Source organism: Ips typographus, linkage group LG9, assembly GCF_016097725.1.
Source record: "Ips typographus isolate SLU linkage group LG9, UJ_Ityp_2.0, whole genome shotgun sequence".
Classification (NCBI taxonomy): Eukaryota; Metazoa; Arthropoda; class Insecta; order Coleoptera; family Curculionidae; genus Ips; species Ips typographus.
Genome location: NC_138430.1, coordinates 8,798,116 through 8,821,029, shown reverse-complemented (window position 1 = coordinate 8,821,029; position 22,914 = coordinate 8,798,116). Strand labels below are relative to the sequence as shown.

Here is a 22,914-nt window from a genome sequence, read left to right as displayed (position 1 = left end):
AGAAATATTTACGAGATAACATTATAATGCAAATAACTGTATTTTTCTAGAAAATTGCCAACGTTAAGAAATCAAACGACTTGAGACAAAAAGGAAAACCAATAAACACGTCGCGTTTGAAATGAAATCGGTATATCACACGCTAAATGGTCTGCACATAAAAGATATTCTTACACTAGAGTAATAAAGGAACACTTTCCAGAGATTTATGCAAGTAATAAGTCTACTAACCTGTCTATCAAACAACGGTGGATTATCATTCACATCGGTGATTTCTACAGTGAAGGAACACACGCCTTCCAGACTTGGTTCTCCCTGATCTGTCGCTTTAACCGTTACAGAAACGAACTTTCCATCATCACCTTCACGGTCAAACACCTTGTTGGTGGAAACTTCTCCAGTTTCTTCATCCACGGTGAATTTAGTCCCTTTTTGATTGGGTTGTTGCACGATGGAATATTTGACTTGGCCGTTAACACCTTTATCTTCATCGGTAGCATGCACCTGAAAAGTTACTGTCACAATTTGCCCTTCTAACGTAATGTTTTACTTACTTTGATGACTGGTGACCCATTGGGTGCGCCTTCCTCCACTTTAGGATAGTAAGTTCCGCAATCCTTAAAGATGGGTTTGTTGTCGTTAACGTCCGTTATAAAGACCACAACGACCGCAGTGCTGGTGTGGATGGTCAAATCGCCATTTATGCAACAAGCACCATCGTCCATTGCTGTTACGTTTAATTCGTATTTGTCCCGGTCCAAAGAGATTGGTTTAGAGTGAAGACGGATTACTCCCGTTATTTCCTCGATGACAAATTGACCTGATGTGGTACCTCCCCCTAAGAAATTTGAAAAAATTGTGCATCAGATTAAGGTAGTTTTAGGGAACTGAAACTTACCAACAAAACCAAATCTAACATTATCACCATCCTTGTCCGAAGCAACTACCGTGGTCACCAAAGTGTTCGGACCTGCGTTTTCATCCACATTTGGTGTGTATACTTGCTGAGAAAATTTAGGTTCTTCGTCGTTCTTGTTTTTGGTATACACTCGAACCTGTTATGAATAGTAAAATAAATTTAAATTTATTACTGATAATAAAGATAGTAGTTATAATAATATTTTGCTAGGTAAGTAGATAGAGCAATAATTAACACAAATATAATAATGCTTCACTAAATAGTCAAAAATGTTATTTATTTTTCCTAAAACTATCTGGAACATCTAGAAGCTTCTAAAAGCTCCCAAAACCAACCAGAAACTTTCTAGCACATTACGGAAATTACGGAATTACCTTCTAAAACTTCTATAAGTTTCAGAATGCATTCGGAATCTTCCAAAATCCTTTCCGAAATATTCTAGCTGTTTTTAAAATGTCTCAGAACATCAAGAAGCTTCTAAAGGTTTCTAGAAATTTTCTAGCACATTCCGGAAGTTTTAAAACGTATCAAAATGTGTCTGATATTAAAAAATCTTTCAGAATATTCCAAAATCCTTCCCAAAACATTGCAGCTGTTTCTAAAACTGTCCAGAACATCTAGAAGCTTCTAAAAAATTCCAAAACTTTTCGGAAACCTTCCTGCAAGTTTTTAAAAGCTTCCAAAACTTTGAAAAGCATTCTTTCCAAAACATTCCAGCTTGTTCTATAATCTCCAACTATTTTTAAAGTCTTACCTCTTTAGGGGGTTCTAAAGAGATAAGACAGATTGGCTGAGCTGTCTTTAAGCATATTAATTCTTCTAAAGTCTACATTAAATTAATGAAGACTAAAGTGGGTATACATGTCTAAAAAGTGTAGACCAAAGATCTTTTAGAGTGTGAAATTCAGACAATTGTCTGCTTACAACAACCTTGTGTCATCTGCATAAATCATTAACCGTTTACTGAATGTCCCTATGTTATAATACATAGTTTTGTATCTACTTTTTGATCTTACTGCTAATCATCCAACTTTCAAAGAATAGTGGAAAGTTTACGAAACGCAATTAACCCTTCCAACTTCATTTAAACATTTTAATCATAAAATTTACTGGATTTGAGGAAGGTTTGGAAGGAGTTTCCCAAGTCAATATAACCGGAAAAATTAAAGCAAACTTTGTGAAGCTTAATTTGTAAAAACTTACAGTGGCCGTTCCAGTTTTAGGTGGTTCTCCCTTATCCTTTGCCGTAACAATAAACTCGTAATAAGCATTATTGTTGTCTGCATCCAATTGTTTATTGTTACTGATGATACCGCTAGGGTCAACGCTGAAATGATCGTCGGACACTAAATATTCAATTTCCGCGTTCGTGCCGGAATCAGCGTCCATCGCTTTGACTTTCAAGATTGATGTCCCTAATCAAACCAAATTAAGATTAGCACCAGATGCAATTTGGTGCAAAAAACTTGGTTACAATTACCTGGCGGTATATCCTCGTCAACGTTGTGAGCTTGATAATCGGGAAGCTCGAATTTTGGCGCGTTGTCGTTTACATCAGTCACTCGAATTGTGAGCTAAAACAGAATTAGCCTGTACAGCTTCAAACTGTATCAAATTGACCAGTTGAGATAGTTATTGCACGGAACTTTAACAGACGTAAAGAGATTATTGAACTTGACGTGAAGCTTATGTAAACGTCCCATTTAAAGGCGTATTTACCTCGACAGATGTTGAAAATCCACCGGAATCTTCGGTGGCCGTAACAACCAAAGAATACACATGCGGTTGTCTCAGGTCCTCAAAGTCGAGCTCTTTGGCTAATTTCACTATTCCAGAAGTAGGTCCTATGTTGAAGGTTCCGGCTCCTTGTCCTTGGGCTTTTAAGGTGTAACGGATTTCACGATCGGCGAATGATTTTGCTTTCACCGAAATTATACTAGAAAAATGTTTGATATGGCAGTAAAGTTGAGAAATCTCAGAGAGAGTCATTTTTTTCATCTAAACTAATATCAAGCAGCACACATTTTTAGGTTGAACCAAAAAAAGGAAAAAGTCATTCAAGTCCCTAAATATAGTTCCCAGATGCGGTAAACAACATAAACTAGAGGTCGAATAGGCAGGTGTGCTTCTGACATTTTAATTACGCGTCTCCTTCTCGCACTAATCGAAACTCATTAGTCTCCCACATTTTTTTAAATTCCTTTTTGCAGGAGATAAAAATGATTTAATGCCCTTATTACTCACTATTATGACATAAAATCATCTTGACAGCAAAAAAATCCTACTCACTCTGAGTCTTTCTTCTGATTTTCAGGAATCTCCGCTTCGTAGCTTTGCATGTAGAACTGAGGCGCCCGTTTACCACCCACGATAGATAAACGTTCCTCTGGGGTGCTTTGGAACTTTTTGTCGTCCAAACGTCCATTTTGATCTTCAGCTTTCACGTAGAGGACATATTCCATGTCCAGTTGGAAGAGGTCGGTTCCGCGAGTGCGGACAACACCAGACCTAAAGTACATAACGTTAATTAACCAACTGTTTGGTACGTAAATTATTGGGTAAAAGTTGATATTTTACCAAAAATTCAGGCTTATTCAGATTTCTTTAGAAAGTAATTCCAAGAAAATGTTCAACTTTATGCAATTTTTAAGGTACATTTTTGTGAACTGCAAAACCATTCTCGGAACATACAGGTGTGGTAAATCCAAAAGCGACCATAGGAAAACCGTGTAACGGACAGAGAAACGTAGGTAATTGCATGCGCGGGACAAAGACAGAAAACGAAAAAAATATCAAGTATATACCAATCCAATACATTTTGTCGACGGTATTGGATTTTGGCAACAGCGTACTGAAAATATGGCCTACTTGGTATTTTTTTCGTTTTCTGTCTTTGTCCCACGCATGCAATTATCTACGTTTCTCTGTCAGTTACACGGTTTTCCTATTGTCGGTTTTGGATTTACCACACCTGTATGTATGGTCCATTTATTTTCCCGTGGCGGTTACGTCATCATTATTTGCCTTTCTTGTCTATTACATGCGTTCCGAGCGCGATAGAATTTTGACGTCATCTAGTCACGTCGGCAATGAATCAGGACGACAAGGCTGGGAAAATCGGCCGCCATTGTTGACAAAAAGTAAACAAAGAGACAATTTTTATTTTTGATGTAAATTTTACAATATTTTAAGGAGTATTTTGATTTAACTTGTTTTTAATTGCGATACTACGTGTGAGACTAGATAATGTGTGTGTGTTTCAGTAGTCGGTTTTGAAAATGCCACCTTCTTAATACACTTTACAACTATCAAGGGGCCCAGTGAAACATTCTGAAGGAACTAGAGTTTGTGGAACAGAAAAGGATGCCTTTTCTAATAGAAAACACTATCACAATGAAACAGCCCATATATTTACTTACTCCCAAGAAGAGTATTTACAAGAACACTACAAAAACCAAGTTTATTCAAGCCAGTGGTTCTTGAAGAAACATGGATATAGAGTAAAGGTGTATTTAGCAGAAGTTGACAAGGTGATTTACCTAATACTATAAAAAGGACTCTGGTAGAGGTATTAATAAGCTGTTAATACTAAATAGCTTATGTTTCAGGTACCTTTATTTGCCTAATCTGGAGTTTGCTTATCATGCTTTGAAAGGGTCCAAATTTAAAAAGTCCCATTATCAATTGCTCTAAAAGACTCTAAACAAAAGGTGTTTGAAGCTATGGTTATAATGGTGTTGTCAAAATCCATATGCAGAGTGTTGAAAAAACAAATTTCTATTAAGTTTCAGGTAATATTAGAAAGATACAAGTTACTTAATACATAAATTTGATCAAATGCCATTATTTTGCAGAATTAGCCCTTATAAATTTTGCCGTACCTTCTCTGACTATAAGGCTAGGAACAGATGGTGCTACTGTTAAATACTTTTCCATCAGATAGTAGGTTAAATTACTATTTTAATTGTATTATTTACACACTATGAAATATACAAATAAAATCTTTAAAAAGTACACTCAAGTTTCTTTTTTATCTAAGAAGTCTAGTTTTCTTTATAACCAATCATAAAATTAGATAATTTCTTTAACTGAGGTACCTACCTGCTCTTACAATAAATTGAACTGAAATTGAAAAAACATGTTAAATCACACAACAAAACCAAATTGATATGTATTTATTTAATGCTGGGTAAATTTACAAAAGGAAATAAATAAGCAATCTATATCACAAAACCAAGAAGCAAGTTCTTAAAACACCAACAATTCTGTTATAAGTTAAAACACTGCTTTAAGATTTAATAGTCCCCAGGATACACACATTGCCTTTCTTTTCTTGCAAATTTTATGGAATAATTCTTGAAACGTTGGTATTGGGCTGTTAATGACTCGTTTGAATGCACCTATCTGTGATGTTCTTTCCAGATAATTTAAATTGAATGTGGTTGTTGTTCCCAAGCCAAAGTTTGATTGGAACTTTCCGCCTTTGTTTACCACCAAATGTTGCAAGTTTTCCAGTTTGGTGAAGAAAAATCTTAAATTCTACGAAGGTCTCGCAATAACAACACTAATTAATAAACTTAAACAACCCTAAATTAAGTTTTTATTTCTTCTGTTTGTAGTTTTTGGTGTTTTTCAACTTTTTAAAATTCCTAACCTCAAAATGTTTACCCGACTGTCAGTTGAAACTGTGTCCTATGTTGCCACATCTTTCGCGAGCAGATGTGAACCTGGTGTATTGTTGGTTGCAGTAATAAACGGACCGATGAATTATACAGATGCAAAACATGTGAGATTCTTAGAATGTTTTTTTTTTCAAAACAATATAGTTTTCTCATTTTCATTTATAATTGCTTAATGAAAGATACATATTGTGAAGTTTAAAGGAGGAATTTGTCAATACGGCAACGTCCAAACAAGTGATTAAAAAGATGGTTAGCCTAGCTTGTAATAAACGACGTGCGTAAATTTCAATATGGCGGAGCACTTGATGACGTAACCGTCACAAAAAATAACCATATATCTCCCACCCTGTATACTAACTAAGTAGCAATATAGCTGACCTTTCGTCCACTTCAAATCGTCCTCCAGTGCGGTCCCTAACGATAAAATAATGAATATTGTGATCGGTGTCTGGATCTCGGGCCTGTAGGGTGAAAACGGGGGTGTTTGGGGGTGCATTCAACTGTACAACAGCTTGCATCGGTAGTGGCCTGTTGATAAAATAGGGCGGTTCATCGTTGACGTCACGAACATGGATAATAACGCGTTGGTTGTCGGTATCTGGAAAGGTAAAAAGCATTTAGAGTTAACTGAACGTCAGTCGCATTAATGAACCAACTGTAGAGGAATTTTAATTTTGATTAATTATTGCCTTTGGGGGGTTTTTGCAGAACTTTCACCTCTGACATGCCAAAGGACTATTTCCGTTTTAAGGCTCAAAGACTTATCAGAGAGAAATATCTTAGAAGTCCAAGAACACGCTTTTAACTGTAACACATTGATTGCTTTTGCAAGCATAGTTTGTTCTGGCAGATTACAGTCTGGAAATTAAATTATTGATTATCTCATTTACGTTCTCCGTGAAATAATTTTGAGCTCCCACATATACTACGGTGATATAATACAGCAAAATTTCCATTAGATATTTGTTGGCATTTCAATACCCAAGCGATAATGAGGGCGCGAACGAAACCAAATATCAATCAATGTAGGTTAATCGATATGTCTATTAGAAGGACTTTTGAGTTTGAAATATTCTATAATACCAGCAGATTTTTGACTTATATGCTGCCAGGTTACTTTAAGTTTTAGTTTATAAATTTTGTCCAACTTTTTTTATCATTCTCATTGATTAATAATACAAAAAATAAAAATATTTCCAATAACATATAAATTCCCTGTACGACTAAATTTTATTAGTGACATTCGTTATTTATTTAAAGTTTAATAAGCCCCCAGTCGATATACTCCTTTTACTTAAGTACCTGTCCCGGGTATAATGGAACTTCTAATCGAAATTCAATAACGTAATAAAATTTTGTCGTAACCTTTATTACCCTGAACCTTGGATAAGCAATGTTTAGCCTAAAAGCGTGTATAAAATGTCGATAAATTTCTAGTTTAGAATGTAAAATCTTGACAATGTATTACTTAGTACATAATAAAAACAGTTATTAAGTTATATAGTATATTAAGTTATTATAAAATGGCTAAATACTACTATTTTGCGGTCTGTACTAAATTGAACCTAAAAGCCAAGGCTGTACTGGAACTTTCTTAAAAAAATTCCCTGTTTTGGTTAAACAGGAATAACCAAACAGAGAACAGCAAATAACACACTCAACAAGCTGAAATCCATACAACACTGTTTTTCACAAAAAAATGTGTGAAATCCACAAATTTTCACTTTTATTACAAAATAAATATCAACCAGAAAATTGACTAACCTAGCTTGATTAATTAACATGAATTTGCTTGAGGTGTTTGTTCATAGAACATTTTCAGGAACAGTTTCAACTACGAGTTTAAAGTGGAAACAAGGTTAAACTAAACTAATTAAGCTCTAAGAAACTCTAAACTTACATAAAAGCTAAGCATTTATGCATGCAAGTTGCCAGTTAAAATATGTTAATGGTAACATTGTTGAATCTAACTCAGCAGTTTTCAAACTTCTATGCATTGTCAAAATCCACATTGACTTTTTGCTAGTAAATTCAGTTGAGTAGTTTAACTGTAACTTCATATTTTTTTATACAAAGTTTGACAACAGTGGAATTGTATTTTGTACCAAGGAAAAGCAGTTAACTAAAATGACATTTCACTACTGTTATACTTACATTTTATCCCTTTGGTGAAGAAGCAGCATGGTAAGAAAGACAAATATGTTAGGGAAGTTTTACGATATTAAAGTGTGTAAATGTCATATCAAAACTTATATAAAAGTTACTTAGCATGCAACTTAAAAAGTTCTGTGCAGAAAATACTTGATCCTAAAAAGCGTATCAAAAATAATATACAAGTGCAATTTTTGAACTTGAACAAAATGTGTGATAGAACGTTTGTCGAGTTTTGGCACGTAAAACTGGGTCCGAAAACTCCGAAAAGTTAATTTTGCCCAGTTTGCCACGGTTTTATAAGTTTTTCCCCGTAAGTTGGATACGTTCCCCATCGAGGGGTTTCCTTTTTATTTGTCTGGGATTAAAGTTCTCGGCCACACCCTATTTGCTACGAACGCAAGTTTATATCCCGAGAGTTTTGCACACAACAAGAGCTTGCATTTTCATTGCAAACGGGATTACGCCGGCTTAAACTAAACGATAATAGGGAGATTTTCGTGTCGAGGGAAATTCTATGAGACCCTTTGCATATGAATTTAGGAAAAAATTAGTTAGGAAATTTGTATTACTTGAGGATGGTCAAAAGACATTTTTTTTGAGGAGGGAACGTGAAAATTGAATAATCACTAAAGCTACGTTTATCCTTGAAAAAAAATATTTATGACAGGGAATAAATTCTTGTAAATTGGATGCTTAATGTAAATCTTCCCTTATTACAAACCTTAGAGACCCATTGTTTGGAAACCAATTTTAATAAAACACTGTTCCAAAACTATTTGCATTTCCATAGAAATTATAAAGTTGTGAAAGGACTCAACCAAAGCTTAGGTCAAAAGTTAACAAAAGATATGAAACTCCTGCATTGTTGAGTTGAAATCCAGTAATTACCTAAAAGTAAGTCCTAAGACCTTTAAAACAACTTAAAGAGCAGAGTCAGACATTTTTGGTAATTATACTGGTGTTGCTTTTTAAATTTGACTAAAATTTGGTGATGTGTGGTGTTTTTGCAAGTTATTGAATAGGAAATCTTATGAGGATTCAAAAAATGTTCTTAAAACAATCATTTTCTTACTCCAAGTGGGTTTTACAGGCTATTTTGTCCCTGACTGTCCTTTAAACCGTGTTTCAGACCACAATTTCAACTGATTTAAATATTTGCTGCACCAAGCCAGTTTTTCCTAAATAACTCGAAAACGGTGAAAGTTACAACAAAATTGTAAGAGACTAAAAATGTTCCTAATAAACTCCGTTGCAGAATCGTTTTCGGTTCCAGTATACAGGGTGTGCAAGAAAAGTACAGTGGTTCACTCTTTTTGTCACCCTGTACGCAATTTTTAAGATACAATTGTTTACTCTACACCACTGGAAAGACGAGTTCAAAACGGTTCTTTTAAGTGGTTGAACCACCCTGAAATCCTAAAAATAACTGAGTTACAGGGTGTTCAAATTTCAAACCACAATTTCAACGCATTTGAAAATTTGATGCATGAACCCAGCTTTTCCTAAATAACTGAAAAACGGTGAAAGTTACGAAAAACTTGCAAGAAACCAAAAATATTTCTAATCAACTTTTAACTCAGCACACTAAGTTTGCAGGATCGTTTTTCCTTTCACTATACAGGGTGTGCATGAAAAGTATGCTGATTGACTGTTTTTGGTCACCCTGTACGCAATTTTTAAGATACAATTGTTTACTCTACACCACTGGAAAGACGAGATTGAAACGGTTCTTTTAAGTGGTTAAACCACCCTGAAATCCTAAAAATAACTGAGTTACAGGGTGTTCAAATTTCAAACCACAATTTCAACGCATTTGAAAATTTGATGCATGAACCCAGCTTTTCCTAAATAACTGAAAAACGGTGAAAGTTACGAAAAACTTGCAAGAAACCAAAAATATTTATAATTAACTTTTTAACTCAGTACACTAAGTTTGCAGGACCGTTTTTGCTTCCAGTATACAGGATGTGCATGAAAAGTATGCTGATTGACTGGTTTTGGTCACCCTGTACGCAGTTTTTAAGATAATTTTTTTTACTCTACACCACTGGAAAGACGAGATTGAAACGGTTTTTTTAAGTGGTTAAACCACCCTGAACTCCTAAAAATAACTGAGTTACAGGGTGTTCAAATTTCAAACCACAATTTCAACTCATTGGAAAATTTGCTGCATGAACCCAGCTTTTCCTAAATAACTCAAAAACGGCGAAAGTTACGAAAAATTAGCAAGAAACCAAAAATATTTCTAATCAACTTTTTAACTCAGCACCCTAAGTTTGCAGGACCGTTTTTGCTCCCAGTATACAGGATGTGCATGAAAAGTATGGTGAGTGACTGTTTTTGGTCATCCTGTACGCAATTTGTCACATAGATTTTTTTGCTTAAGACCACTGGAAAAAGCAGCTCAAGACGGTTAATTTGAGTGGTTCAACCTCGCTGAACTCCCAAAAATAACCGAGTTACAGAGTGTTTCATTTTCAAATTTTAACTGATTTGAAAATTTGTTGCTTCAAACCAGTTTTTGCTAAATAACTCAGAAATGGTGAAAGTTACGAAATATTTGAAAGCGAGCAAAAATGTTTGTAAAGAGTGTGCATCTACTATACCTGGGGTGCATGAAAAGTGTAGTGATTCAGATTTATGACAGCCATGTCATTCAAGGCTTGAAATTTGTTTTAAATTGTACCATAAATTAAACGTAAACTTTACGAGAAAAAAAATAACCGAATGCGGGTTTCTATCTCGTAAAACCAACCGCATCTCACGCACTCCAAGAGGAGTTAACTATTGTCCCTGGGAAAGTGATTTCGGCCGCCAAATGCAATTAGGCTGGGTCCCTAGTTAGGCCCGTGCACTTTAATAGATTAACGTCATAAATTTTGATAAACCAAGTGGAATACTCGCTGTAAATTTGCTGAGAAACTTTCTATAGACCGTCACCAGAAAACTCCCTACTAAATCCATTATTTCCGGGGTCGCAAACTTGCAAAAGTTCACAGCGAAAGCAAAAAATTAAATTGGAAAAATGGTTTCTTAATTTTTCCCTTGTCTCAACTGAAAAACGCTGGAACCGAGAGTTTCATTGTTTGAGCAGGTCGGACAGCCTGAGAGTAATTGGAAAATTGAAGTTGGAGTTATTGATTGATTTCCTATAGGAGTTGACTAGATCTGATTAAACTAAAAATGTTTGTTTGTTTTTTGTATGTGATTTTTTTTTTTGGCCAATCTTGATCAATTCAAAGAAACGGAATGTGTCTTCTAATAATAACTTAGGAAAAGTGTCGCCTCTTTATTTATAGCATTACCAGCTTGTACCAGAAACAAATCTTAGGAAATCACTTATGCAAACCAACGATATTAAACTTGGAAGCAATTCAATACACACGAAATGGCTCTATATCGACCAAGACATAAATAAAACTCCAAAATCCTGCAGTGAGTTTAATAGTCCCGCAGACAGGAGTCCGGTCTGGCCCCAAAAACCAATACGAAAAGATTGTTTCCGAAGAAAATTTCATTTTCTCTTTGGGGGGAAGACGTACAAATGCCATTTTCACGAGTAACTGTGGGTGTAGCCTAACCAATATTAATGGTCATTGACTCGGTGTAGTCGGTAACAAATGTTGCAAAAGTCATTAAAAGATCACCCAGACAATTGGCATTACCAAACAGACATTAACAAAGATAATTCCCTACTATTACGTTTTCTGCTGTATTGATCCTCTGAAGCCTTTTCAAGTATGACAACACTGTAAGAACGTGAAGGAAAACACAAAACATCTCATTGATCCCACAGTCTACGAATGTACATCTTTTGAACTACTTAGTACGTAATTAATTTTTATTTGTCTGGGTGTCAGCTGGTAGTTTGTTCCCCCTTTCACACTCTTGTTTCACTCAATTAAAAGAAATAATGAAGACCGGTAAATTAAGATTATATAGCTTCCATTGTTCTTTAGAAAATTTCATTTTGTTATTTATTATTGATCCGAGATGAAGTTCCACACAAATTTAGGACATTTTCGGACAAACCTAATACATTATTGTTAAACCATCAACTTGATTGTTTCTCAAAACAATGAACTCAACGCCCATTAATTATTCACTAACACGGTCCGAAGTTGTAAAATGGAACTGAAATTAGAATGGAAAATGTTCAGTGTGATTTACAAATCTATCAATATTCCCCAACAAATTCAATGTGGAATACCAAACTATGGAAAGCAATTTACAACACGCCATTCAAACAATTTGTAGGCTGCCCGTCGATTTAAATATCTCGAGATCAATTTTTTCCTTATCTCGAATAGCTCTCTGTGGGTTTCTATTACGTTGATGCCTACTTAAATTAGATGAGAATCACGATAAGATGAGAGATTGAAGGTGTGTTTAACCGTCTGAAGGAAACGGGTTTGACATTATAAGGTTTTGCGAGCTACTCAAGCAGGAAGCAGACGCAAATCGGCACTGATTTGATCTGCTGAAATTATTATTTAAGGAGATTTATTATGCCCGTAATAAATGCTTTCAGTTTTATTCAACAGACGGTTTAGGAAGTTATTACAGAGCACGCTATGCCTCAGTCAAAAAGGTTAAACGTGGGAACGTTAAGCACAGCAACAGTTTCAGGGGGTGATGGAATCCATTAGTGACGAAACCGTCCAAAACCAATCAAATTTCTAAGACTCAATCCAGATTAAACTGGCTAGTCACGTAACGATTCATCAATATTTCAAATCTTGATTGAGGGCAAGCGCGTAGGCCCTTCAAGTCCTCTTCCAAGATTCGAAACATGCAGCGCCGGACCTTTTCCATCTTACAGGAACGATTTATTGCCCTTTTACTAGTTTTATTGATTTGCGATAGGGAACATGAATCATTTAGTTGTTTCTGGGCAAACAAAATGGGAAACTTCTCTGGAGCAAAGCAGTTTTTCTTTGGATCGAAATCATTTTTCCTTCGATTCGCTGTGACAAATCGGTGTTCGTTTTTTATTTTTTAAAGAAGTATCACAGAAATGATCTGTTTTATATTATGTAGTGTGGGTAACTACTTTTGTGTTTTTTAGGATAATCAGACAGTTCAGAGCAAAATATTTGAAACGCTGTCAGAATCTCAAAAACTGTTGAAATTAGATTTAATAACAATGTCCTTACACTGGCTGCAATTATCATAATTATAATTAGAAAATACTGGTCAAACGGAAATTGCAATTTTACAAAAACAATTCAATTTGGTATAATTTAAATACCGGAAATATTTTAATAAATTTACAATACAGAAAACTAAATAAAGTGCAAATAAGCAACATTTTGTCTGTCATTTCTTGAAACTACTTGAATTTTCCTTTAAAATGAAGTGTAAGTCAATATTTTGACAGAAAATTCAAAATGGAGGCCTACAACGCCATTTTGTCTGTCATTTCTTGAAACTACGTGAAATTTCCTTTAAAATGAGGTGCAAGTGAATATTTTGACAGAAAATTCAAAATGGCGGCCTCAAACTGTCAAAAAATACAACTTTTTTATTTGTCAAGTTACAGTTGACGTCTCGGTGTCATTTTATGTTAAAATTTCTCGGAAAAGACGCTGGTGCAGTCGGTTTTTTGATATCTCAAAAACTAACAGAGTTAGACCTAACCTAACCTAAGTTAACATTTTAACCATTTCTTTGCCAGTCACTCGGCTGCATTAAGAGATACATGAAATCTGACTAAAAAATATTTACAATATAATATGTGATATTATGGTAAAGGAAATTTGACGCCCTCTAGCGGCCAAACGGTGTTATCAATCAACTCATGGGGGGATATTTTTAGAAAGCTTGAAATCTGCTCTATCTTTTGTTTTCTATGACATTTTGACGTAACTTGTCATGTAAGGGAGTAATTTAGGGTCAAAGCAACGAGTGTCAAAAAATATGTGATATTATGGTAAAGGAAATTTGACGCCCTCTAGCGGCGAAACGGTGTTATCAATCAACTCATGTGGGGATATTTTTAGAAAGCTTGAAATCTGCTCTATCTTTTGTTTTCTATGACATTTTGACGTAGCTTGTCAAGAGGACGGTTCCAATGCACAGCAAAGGACATATTTATACCAAAGGACCTTAAATTAGGTGAGATAAGTACAAAAAAAGCACTTTAAAATTTACCACCGTGCTCGTTTTTTTTAAAAAAAGAAGATAAGCATCACAGAAATGATCTGTTTTATATTATGTAGTGTAGGTAACTAGTTTTGTGTTTTTTAGGATAATCAGACAGTGCAGAGCAGTTTTTAAGCTGTCAGAATCTCAAAAACTGGTGAAATTAGATCTAATAACAATGTCCTTACACTGGCTACAATTATAATAATTATAATTAGAAAATACTGGTCAAAAAAAAATACAGTACCGGATTAAGTTTAAACTAGTGTCATGGCTATAATTACAACAAACAATAAGGACAGAAGGTCAAACGGAAATTGCAATTTTACAAAAACAATTCAATTAACAATTTAGACCGGAAATATTTTAGTAAATTTACAATGCAGAAAACTAAATAAAGTGCAAATAAGCAACATCTTAAACAAGCATTTGTTCTCCAGCTGCACCTAATATGCAAAATGCGTCAGCTGTCTCATTTTTAACGCCCCTTTTTTCCAACTTATTTTCCTCTAAAAGTAAAATGATATCCAATAAGTTGGGGGGATTTGATACGGAGAACGTGTTTTAATATCCACGACGCGTCCTAACTTTTCGCGAAAATAGGAAATTTATTTTTCAATGAATTATTAATATGGAGGTACAATACCGCTTGAAAATGCCAAGACCACCCTGAGCGGTATAGCACACGTGTTGAAAAACTGTCAGTACCATAAAGGTAACCAACAATTTTAAAAAGATACTTTACTAGTATTGAATTACTTGTTCTGGTATATTATATGGTATTAAGCTTTATTCTGTTGGGTGAATATGAATTACAATGCCCTTAAGGAAAGTGATATGGTGGTAACATATTGATTACCAGCTAACTAGGAAGCCAACACTAATTTAGTATGTTATGGTAGATTGGATTTCATGGGATATCAGATAGGTGTAACGGTATTTTAATGTTAGTTTGTAGTTATGGGAAAAAATAACAGAACGTTGTTATGCAAAGTCCATATGTGCAGTATTTGTTGTGGGTGTTTGTGATTGGTCAAGAAAAAGCAGCAAGCTGAAAGCAAGTCAATTCTTTGACCAATCATCTATCACTATTAAACCTCTCATTTCGACTAGCTCAAGTTCTAATTTAAGTTTATTTTCAAAAATTAACGTGTCGTAAACCTTTAATTTGCTTTTTTTGAATATGTAGACCTTTTTAATATTAATTTTAAAAAAGTCATTAGAGTAACAAAATATTACCGGACATGTGTCAAAATCTTTGCAATTTATCATCTTGCTGTGACGCAAATGAGATTCCAGTGTGCCAGATATCCAAATGCATTCCAGTTTTTCTTCTATCTGCAACTCTGGCATACAAACTGGATATTTATGAATCAAGTCTAAAATCAAACAACTCTAATTTAGCACATGATCTTCAAGTTTAACATACAATAAGATGCCTAAAAAGCAAAACCCAAGTCAAAATAAAACTGTACAAATACGTTTTAATGAAACTTGTGTTTTAGAGAAGCAACTCACTGTTTTTCAGTTAAATTTAATGAAGAAAACTGTCCTTTTCAAGCTGTGACAAACACTCAGTGAGGTAATTGCAATGTCAACATAAGCTGTACATCAATGCCTGCAAAGCTCTTTAAGTATGAATGGATTGCTAAATATTAAATACCACTTGGAAACTCAAGAAAGAATCTTCAGTTTGTTATAAAATAGGTAATTATTAAAATGGTAATTAAACTAGGTTTTTGTATCGTTGGCCCATGTCTGGTGGAGTTTAAGTGGGCAGATGTTGCCCCATTTAGATTTATATGGGTGATAGGCTTGATTTACGTTTTTTTTACCTCAAAACTTTTATCCCAGAGTTCACCCTAATAAATTTTAAACTTAAACATCAAATTTGAACTGTTTCATATTTCTGCTTCTGTATTTCCTTTTGCCTAAGCATACAGGGTGTGTAACCCCGGTTAGTCATAGCACGAGCTAAAAATTGTAGATGGGGTGGAACTCACCCTCCTGTCTGCATCGTCAAGGTCGCTATTGTTAACAAAATTAAGGGACTCTTGCCCTTTTGTCCCGATTTATGGTGTGCACCGGAAGTCTGATAAATTAGGGAACCCTTTTGTTTTTCGTGTTAACAGCTTTGAATAGGCGTTTTTTAAGTGTTCCCCATCAAGGCAAAATTACAACGTGAAAATACTAGTTTTTATTTTGTTAATAGAGGAAGCTGCACACAAAACGTATCGAATTTGAATTAGATGATCTTTCTTTTGTGTTCTGGACGCACTCGGGCATGTCTAGTGCGGTTTCGGCCTCAATTACGATTTGATTGATTTTGTGTTTGATTATATGCTTTTAAGTATATCTGCTATAAATTTAAATTAAATCACAACTCACGACAAATTTGAACTTTACAAACTAAATCAAAAAGAAAAATAAATTGTCGGACGAATAATAGATTACCCGAATCGTTACCGTTCTTTGTATTTTCTTTTTCGCGGAGACTTTTGCTTGCTCGTTATAGGAAATACTTTCCGTGTATAAGTCGGTTGTATTTGCTTTTTCCGTCTGTCAATAATCAAATCATAACATTCAGCAGGGGATTTGTTTGCTTTCTCTGGTGCCAGTAATAAAAATGAAGAAAACCGTAATTTCTAGTGCTTTCTAACTGATTCTATGGTGTGTTCGCAGAGTAAATCTCCAACTAGTAATCAGAGAAATACATACGTCCATTGGCCACAAGTCGGAAAACGTCATTGTCACGTGAGCATGCAACCAATGAAACTTGTGGTGAGTTGGAAACCAGTCAGAGATTTCCTCTGCGAATAGACCTTGTATCTGTCAAATACTGTCAGAATTCAATCGATTTAGAAAGTTAGTTTAGTTAGTTTTTTTTTTTTAGTCATTGTCAGGCCAAAATAGAGTGACAGTGGGTTCTATGTTAAAAATGTTAAACTACGTGAAATTTCCTTTAAAATGAGGTGCAAGTCAATATTTTGACAGAAAATTCAAAATGGCGGCCTGGGACGCCATTTTGTCTGTCATTTCTTGAAACTACGTGAAATTTCCTTTAAAATGAGGTGCAAGTCAATATTTTGACAGAAAATTCAAAATGGCGGCCTGGGACGACATTTTGTCTGTCATTTCTTGAAACTACGTGAAATTTCCTTTAAAATGAGGTGCAAGTCAATATTTTGACAGAAAATACAAAATGGCGGCTTGAAACACCATTTTGTCTGTCATTTCTTGAAACTACGTGAAATTTACTTTAAAATGAGGTGCAAGTCAACATTTTGACAGAAAATTCAAAATGGCGGCTTGGAACGCCATTTTGTGTGTCATTTCTTGAAACTACGTGAAATTTCCTTTAAAATAAGGTGCATGTCAATGTTTTGACAGAAAATTCAAAATGGCGGCCTGGAACGCCATTTTGTCTGTCATTTCTTGAAACTACGTGAAATTTCCTTTAAAATAAGGTGCATGTCAATGTTTTGACAGAAAATTCAAAATGGCGGCCTGGAACGCCATTTTGTCTGTCATTTCTTGAAACTACGTGAAATTTCCTTTAAAATGAGGTGCAAGTCAATATTTTTACAGAAAATTCAAAATGGCGGCCTCAAACTGTCAAAAAATACAACTTTTTTATTTGTCAAGTTACAATTTCCCGAAAAAGACGCTGGTGCAGTCGGTTTTTTGATATCTCAAAAACTAACAGAGTTAGACCTAAAATGTAACATTTTAACCATTTCTTTGCCAGGAACTCGGCCGGATTAAGAGACACATGAAATCCGACTAAAAAATATTTACAATACAATATGTGATATTATGGTAAAGGAAATTTGACGCCCTCTAGCGGCCAAACGGTGTTATCAATCAACTCATGTGGGGATATTTTTAGAAAGCTTGAAATCTGCTCTATCTTTTGTTTTCTATGACATTTTGCCGGTGACGACTTTTACGTCACCATCAAGTCGGGAATCGCGCATTCGCGCGATTTTTAACCTTTACTGTGACGTCAGGATCCATTCGCCGCCGGGAAACAAAATCGGCCGATTGAGCAATCCTTTACTGTTTACCGTCCTTGGTTTCGGATATAAGATGTGACATATATGACAGTTATCACGTGACAGCCGAATATTTTTCAAGTAGGTTATGACAAAATACGCTTTAAGTTTACTTCGTCTTTAAGTCTAAAGAAACGAGTTTCAGAATTTGTTTTACAGCTCCACGTGGTGGATGAGAACATTTTGACTTGTGACACTTAAACTAAACTACCCTAGTCAAAAAATGCATTGTTGTATTTTGGCTTTTCAAACTCAGAAAATCAAACCAATCTGACAACCCTGTTACTATAAATTCTACGTTGGAAAATCAAAGAGCATCCAGACTTTCGCGAGTAAGCTCCGCGTCTTCCCGGCTTTATTGATTTTTCCGGCGAATTGTATCCAACCACGCCTGTGTTCGCCACCCCCCCTTTAGCGCCGCCATCACCCTGTACACCACGTTATGGAACGTCACGGGCACAAGGGCCGCGTCATAAGGAGAATAAGTTGGAGCGGGAACAATGATGTAAAACGAGATGAAATTATTGCGGCGTTGCCGTTTCGCCGCTATTGTAGCAGCTATCAGTTTTTAGTGCAGTTTCAAACTTATGTAGTTTCTAGGAATTTGTTTTGTTAACAAGGGTTTTCTGTAATTTTGGCGTTATGCCAGACGTTATTCCACAATGAGGCATATTTACATAAAATTTAATGGTTATTCCAGTTAGAAGGCATTTGATGTAGTTTTGCCGCTTATTCATGAATAGTAACTTAACTTTTACGAAAGTGAAAAATGGTATATGATCGCGCTATTGTAATAATGATTAATGACACGAGCAGGGCAAAACATGTACTTTATTTCCCTACATGTTTATAAATTATCATCCTAGTACCTTACTCAGTGCGCTTTTCCCACGGCTAAAACGATCGTCGTTTACCGAGTTAGACTTGGACGCAAAAAGGCCCCATAAACTTATCATTATAACGATCTTTTTGTAGTTTGTGCCATTAATGTTCGCATTCCGCATTACAGTTCCATCGATCTTCGTTTTCGACTTTTCCGTGTTGTGCCGTTGAATAAAAGCGGCCACAAAATGGGGAAATGATCTGGAATTTTCTAAGCACTTATTTAAGGAAATATGCAGATGTTCGAGAAAGTGGTTTTAGAAATGTCCTCATTCATAGTTTTTTTCGATTTTAGTTTGCGAAAGTTGGATAGTTTAGAGATATTGACACATCATCAAAATCTTCTTGACAAAAAACCACGTGGTTCTTAACATTCTGTAATGCACTTGAAGAAGACATTGTTATGTAAAACGCATCTAAATATATAACAATCTGCTGTTTGTTTATTTGTGTAGGCACCATACTAATTTAACCGGGGCTGGTAGCTTCTTTGAAGACAGTTTGATTGCAATAAAGTTAAACGGTTTGAACAGTTAAACAAACTGGTTGTATAAGGCTATTGTTGGTTTTATTTATGTGTGTTGCAACAGGATCCAATTTAGTCATCAAGAAAGAAGAATTCTAATCAATTCAATTAGTTAAAACAGTTTTGTTAAAATATGTATAAAATTACGATTTTTCTCTAGACACATTTCATAAAATATTATAGTGCAGTAAAAGTACATACAGGTGTGGTAAATCCAAAACCGACCATAGAAAAACCGCGTAACGGACAGAGAAACGTACAATATTACATGCGAGGGACTAAGACAGAAAACGAAAAAATTATCAAGTAGGCCATATTTTCAGCGCGCTGTTGCCAAACGCCAAGTTATTTTGTCGACGGTATTTGAGTGATACTTGGCGTTTGGCAACAGCGCGCTGAAAATATGGCCTACTTGATATTTTTTTCGTTTTCTGTCTTAGTCCCACGCATGCAATAATGTACGTTTCTCTGTCCGTTACGCGGTTTTCCTATGGTCGGTTTTGGATTTACCACACCTGTATAAGCATTTAAATAAGCTAAATAATAGACTGTCGCAGTGTTGCCAGGTCTGTAGTAGGTCTCTGTTTATTTTAATCATAGTTCAATCTGTCATAAACTTGAAAATTGTAAAATACCCCTCCATGAAGCTATAAAACTACAAAAGCAATACAATCAGTGTAAATTATAAGTGTTCTATAATTGTTATGGTCAGGTCGCCTATGGTTGGCAATTTGCAAACAATTATCATATGACAGCTGTCATTTCAAACCATATACGAACTTATCAACGGCCCTACGTTCATGCTAGAACGAGAGAACCACAGCCAACTACAACCAAACAATTATCGAACACCCGTTATTGGCCGCATTTGTTTTCAAGCTTCATGGAGCGAGCAGAGCGTTTTTGACGTCACGATGACGTAATTTAGAAAAATCGTAGATTGACCAACTGTCAAATTACGTCATTGTGACGTCAAAAACGCTCTGCTCGTTCCATGGAGCGTGAAAACGAATGCGGCTATAATTATGCATTTTATGGTTTCGTGCACCGCCTACTATACTAGAAGGTGCTTGTCAAAAATTCCAATATGGCGGGAATAGTGGTGACAGTTTGTATTGTGGAAATTGAGTTTTTTGAGGATTAGATGAATTCTTACGGTTTAAAATCAAGACTTTAGGTTATTTGCGTAAGTTATTTTTGTTTGCTGCCGTTCATAAGTTTTTCAAGTCACATTGTAACAGCAATTCAGGAAAAAGCCCAAACGTGTCAGTTTTTTACTTTACAAAAAACCGGATCTAACTCTACAGTGGTTGGACACTTTGAAGTGGAATGATTTTACTCCAACACTATACTAAATAGTAAGTACAAGTGCTTTCTAGTACAGTAAACTTATTAGTACAAATCATATTTAATACTTGTTTATAGGTTTATTAGTACAATTTTGACAGTTCTAACATACAAATGTATGTTTCGGATCGATTTTAATCTGTTACAAATGTGTCAAAAGGTAAAATCGGATCCAAAGAGCTATTAAACTGAAACAATTACTTGAAAAGCGTTTACATTAGTGTTAAACAACGTTTTATGCACGTTGTCGCTTTAGAAGTAAAATTTTGACAGGTAAGGTTCATTTTGTACATGTTTAAATCTGTCACAATGGTGGTAACTGTTAAATACCACTTCATAAAGCTATAAAACTACAAAACTGGCTTAAAAACACTGTTATAGATAATACAGTTGAAAATGATTATTTATAGGTCCATGAGCAGAAATTAGACAATCCTGGTGTGTATTTTTTTATTTTAACCTATCATAACCTTAAAAACTGGCAAATACCACTCCATAAAGGTATAAAACTTGTTTAAAAGTATCAGTATAAATCATATTAGAATTTAATTATTATTTTATAGTTTCAGAAATTGTTTTTTTGGCAGTTGTGACGTGTAACTGTCTATTGTGGAGATATTTCAATCAGTCACAATGATGGTAACTGCTAAATACAACCATAAAGCTATCAAACTGTAAAACATTACTCAAAAGCATTACAATCAGTAATAGTTATTTAACCAACGAGTATATTAATGAAAGCGATTAATAATCGAAATGGTATAAAACTGAGATTATTAATCGCCAATTAATATAAGAGTTGGTTACGAAATTTTTCCGTCGACTGTAGTCTATAATAAACGTTTATTATCCAGATTATCCTAAAAAGTTCGTAAACAACTAATTGTCAGTTGTATACGCAACACGGCAAACCGAAATCATAGGCACCCTTGACTATGACAGTGACAGTTAGTTCTGCCGGTAATGGTGGATGTCAACTAAATAATGTGCGTCTATTTCTCTCTGTTTAATACATATAAAGAAGGATGGAACTCTACTGAGTATATCTGGTTGCCTATGATAAAATTGTGCATTAAAATAAAACAATTGAAAAATCATGCATTAATGTGACTCATTGATGAACGATTTTGCATTCAACTTGGAAAGTAAGAAAATTCCAATGAACCTATAAAATGACAACACTTTCTTAATACTAGCACAATCAGTTAAATATTTTTTCATTTTTCATGTTTTGTTTGGAGCTAGTCATATGTCAAAATGCTGCAAACTGTCAAATAGCAGTCTCTGAAGCTATAAAAGTTTAAAAAAACATGTTGAAAAGCAGTACGGTGTTTTTAAGAACAGTTTATATGTTCATGAGTTGAATTTTCCCGGTTGTGACTTCCAAGAACAAAATTCAGTTTGTTTTGAGATGAGCAAATCCTGTTTGAGTAGATGTAATAATGGCATTTTAAGTCAACAGTTTAAGAATTATAACTTCTGGATAATCTGGCAACTTGTTTCAAAAACTTTTAAGCATTTAAGGACATATACAACACTGGACTGTCAAAGACAGTGGTCTATAACAGCACGTGACTGTACCATTTTTTTAAGAACACAATTTATTCATATTTTTTCATTGTCTTCACTTTAAGCATCCATATTTATATAAATGTGAACTAGACCCATGTAATAGACCCATACACACTCATTCTCTGGAGCTATTGACCCATTATAACCGCTGGCACACACGGGGACTTTATGCATGCATAAAAAAAGGACGGTGGCACATTATAAACGATAGCAGATGTATGGCATCTCGTCCGGATACAACGGGGCCATTACATTTATTTTAGGGTTTATAAATAGAAGAAAACAAATTCAGAATCCATTGCGCCCCAGACTAGTCGCTAAAATGCATTTACTTCCATTTGGTGCCCGAAAGCAGCCAAGACACTTTTAACTTTGATCCTTAATTCAACATTTTTTTAGATGATAATTGCAGATGTTGCTTCGTAAATCCAGCAGAAATCATCAAGTCAAGTCAGTCAAGATCAAGTGTGGTGAATTAGACCAAATCTACTATCATCTCCGCTTGAAAATTAGCTATTACAGTGGTACATAAACCATGATCTGAAACCTGCCTATTAAATGATTGGGACGATCAGGGAATTTCCTTTACAAATTTCCTGGGTTAGCCCCGGGGCAAAATATATGTAAATTGAG

The 22,914-nt window shown here is 34.9% G+C and overlaps 1 protein-coding gene and 1 long non-coding RNA gene across 15 annotated transcripts in view; one reads left to right on the top strand and one right to left on the bottom strand.

Annotated features, from left to right (window-relative positions):
• CadN (neural cadherin) overlaps positions 1 to 22,914 on the bottom strand; it is a 209,599-nt gene that overhangs the window by 179,164 nt on the left and 7,521 nt on the right. For all 14 annotated transcript variants that reach the window (XM_081986199.1, XM_081986198.1, XM_081986187.1 and 11 more), the window contains exons 4-11: positions 5,980 to 6,199; positions 3,209 to 3,427; positions 2,639 to 2,855; positions 2,400 to 2,493; positions 2,123 to 2,334; positions 899 to 1,055; positions 555 to 838; positions 232 to 504 (exon numbers count right to left, since the gene is read on the bottom strand). In XM_081986199.1, the coding sequence (XP_081842325.1) occupies positions 232 to 504; positions 555 to 838; positions 899 to 1,055; positions 2,123 to 2,334; positions 2,400 to 2,493; positions 2,639 to 2,855; positions 3,209 to 3,427; positions 5,980 to 6,199 (1,676 nt within the window). The remainder of the gene's footprint in view (positions 1 to 231; positions 505 to 554; positions 839 to 898; positions 1,056 to 2,122; positions 2,335 to 2,399; positions 2,494 to 2,638; positions 2,856 to 3,208; positions 3,428 to 5,979; positions 6,200 to 22,914) is intronic.
• Positions 4,040 to 4,933, top strand: LOC145733425 (uncharacterized). The gene is made up of 3 exons (XR_014179207.1): positions 4,040 to 4,449; positions 4,528 to 4,710; positions 4,774 to 4,933. It is a non-coding gene; the product is annotated as an uncharacterized LOC145733425 (long non-coding RNA).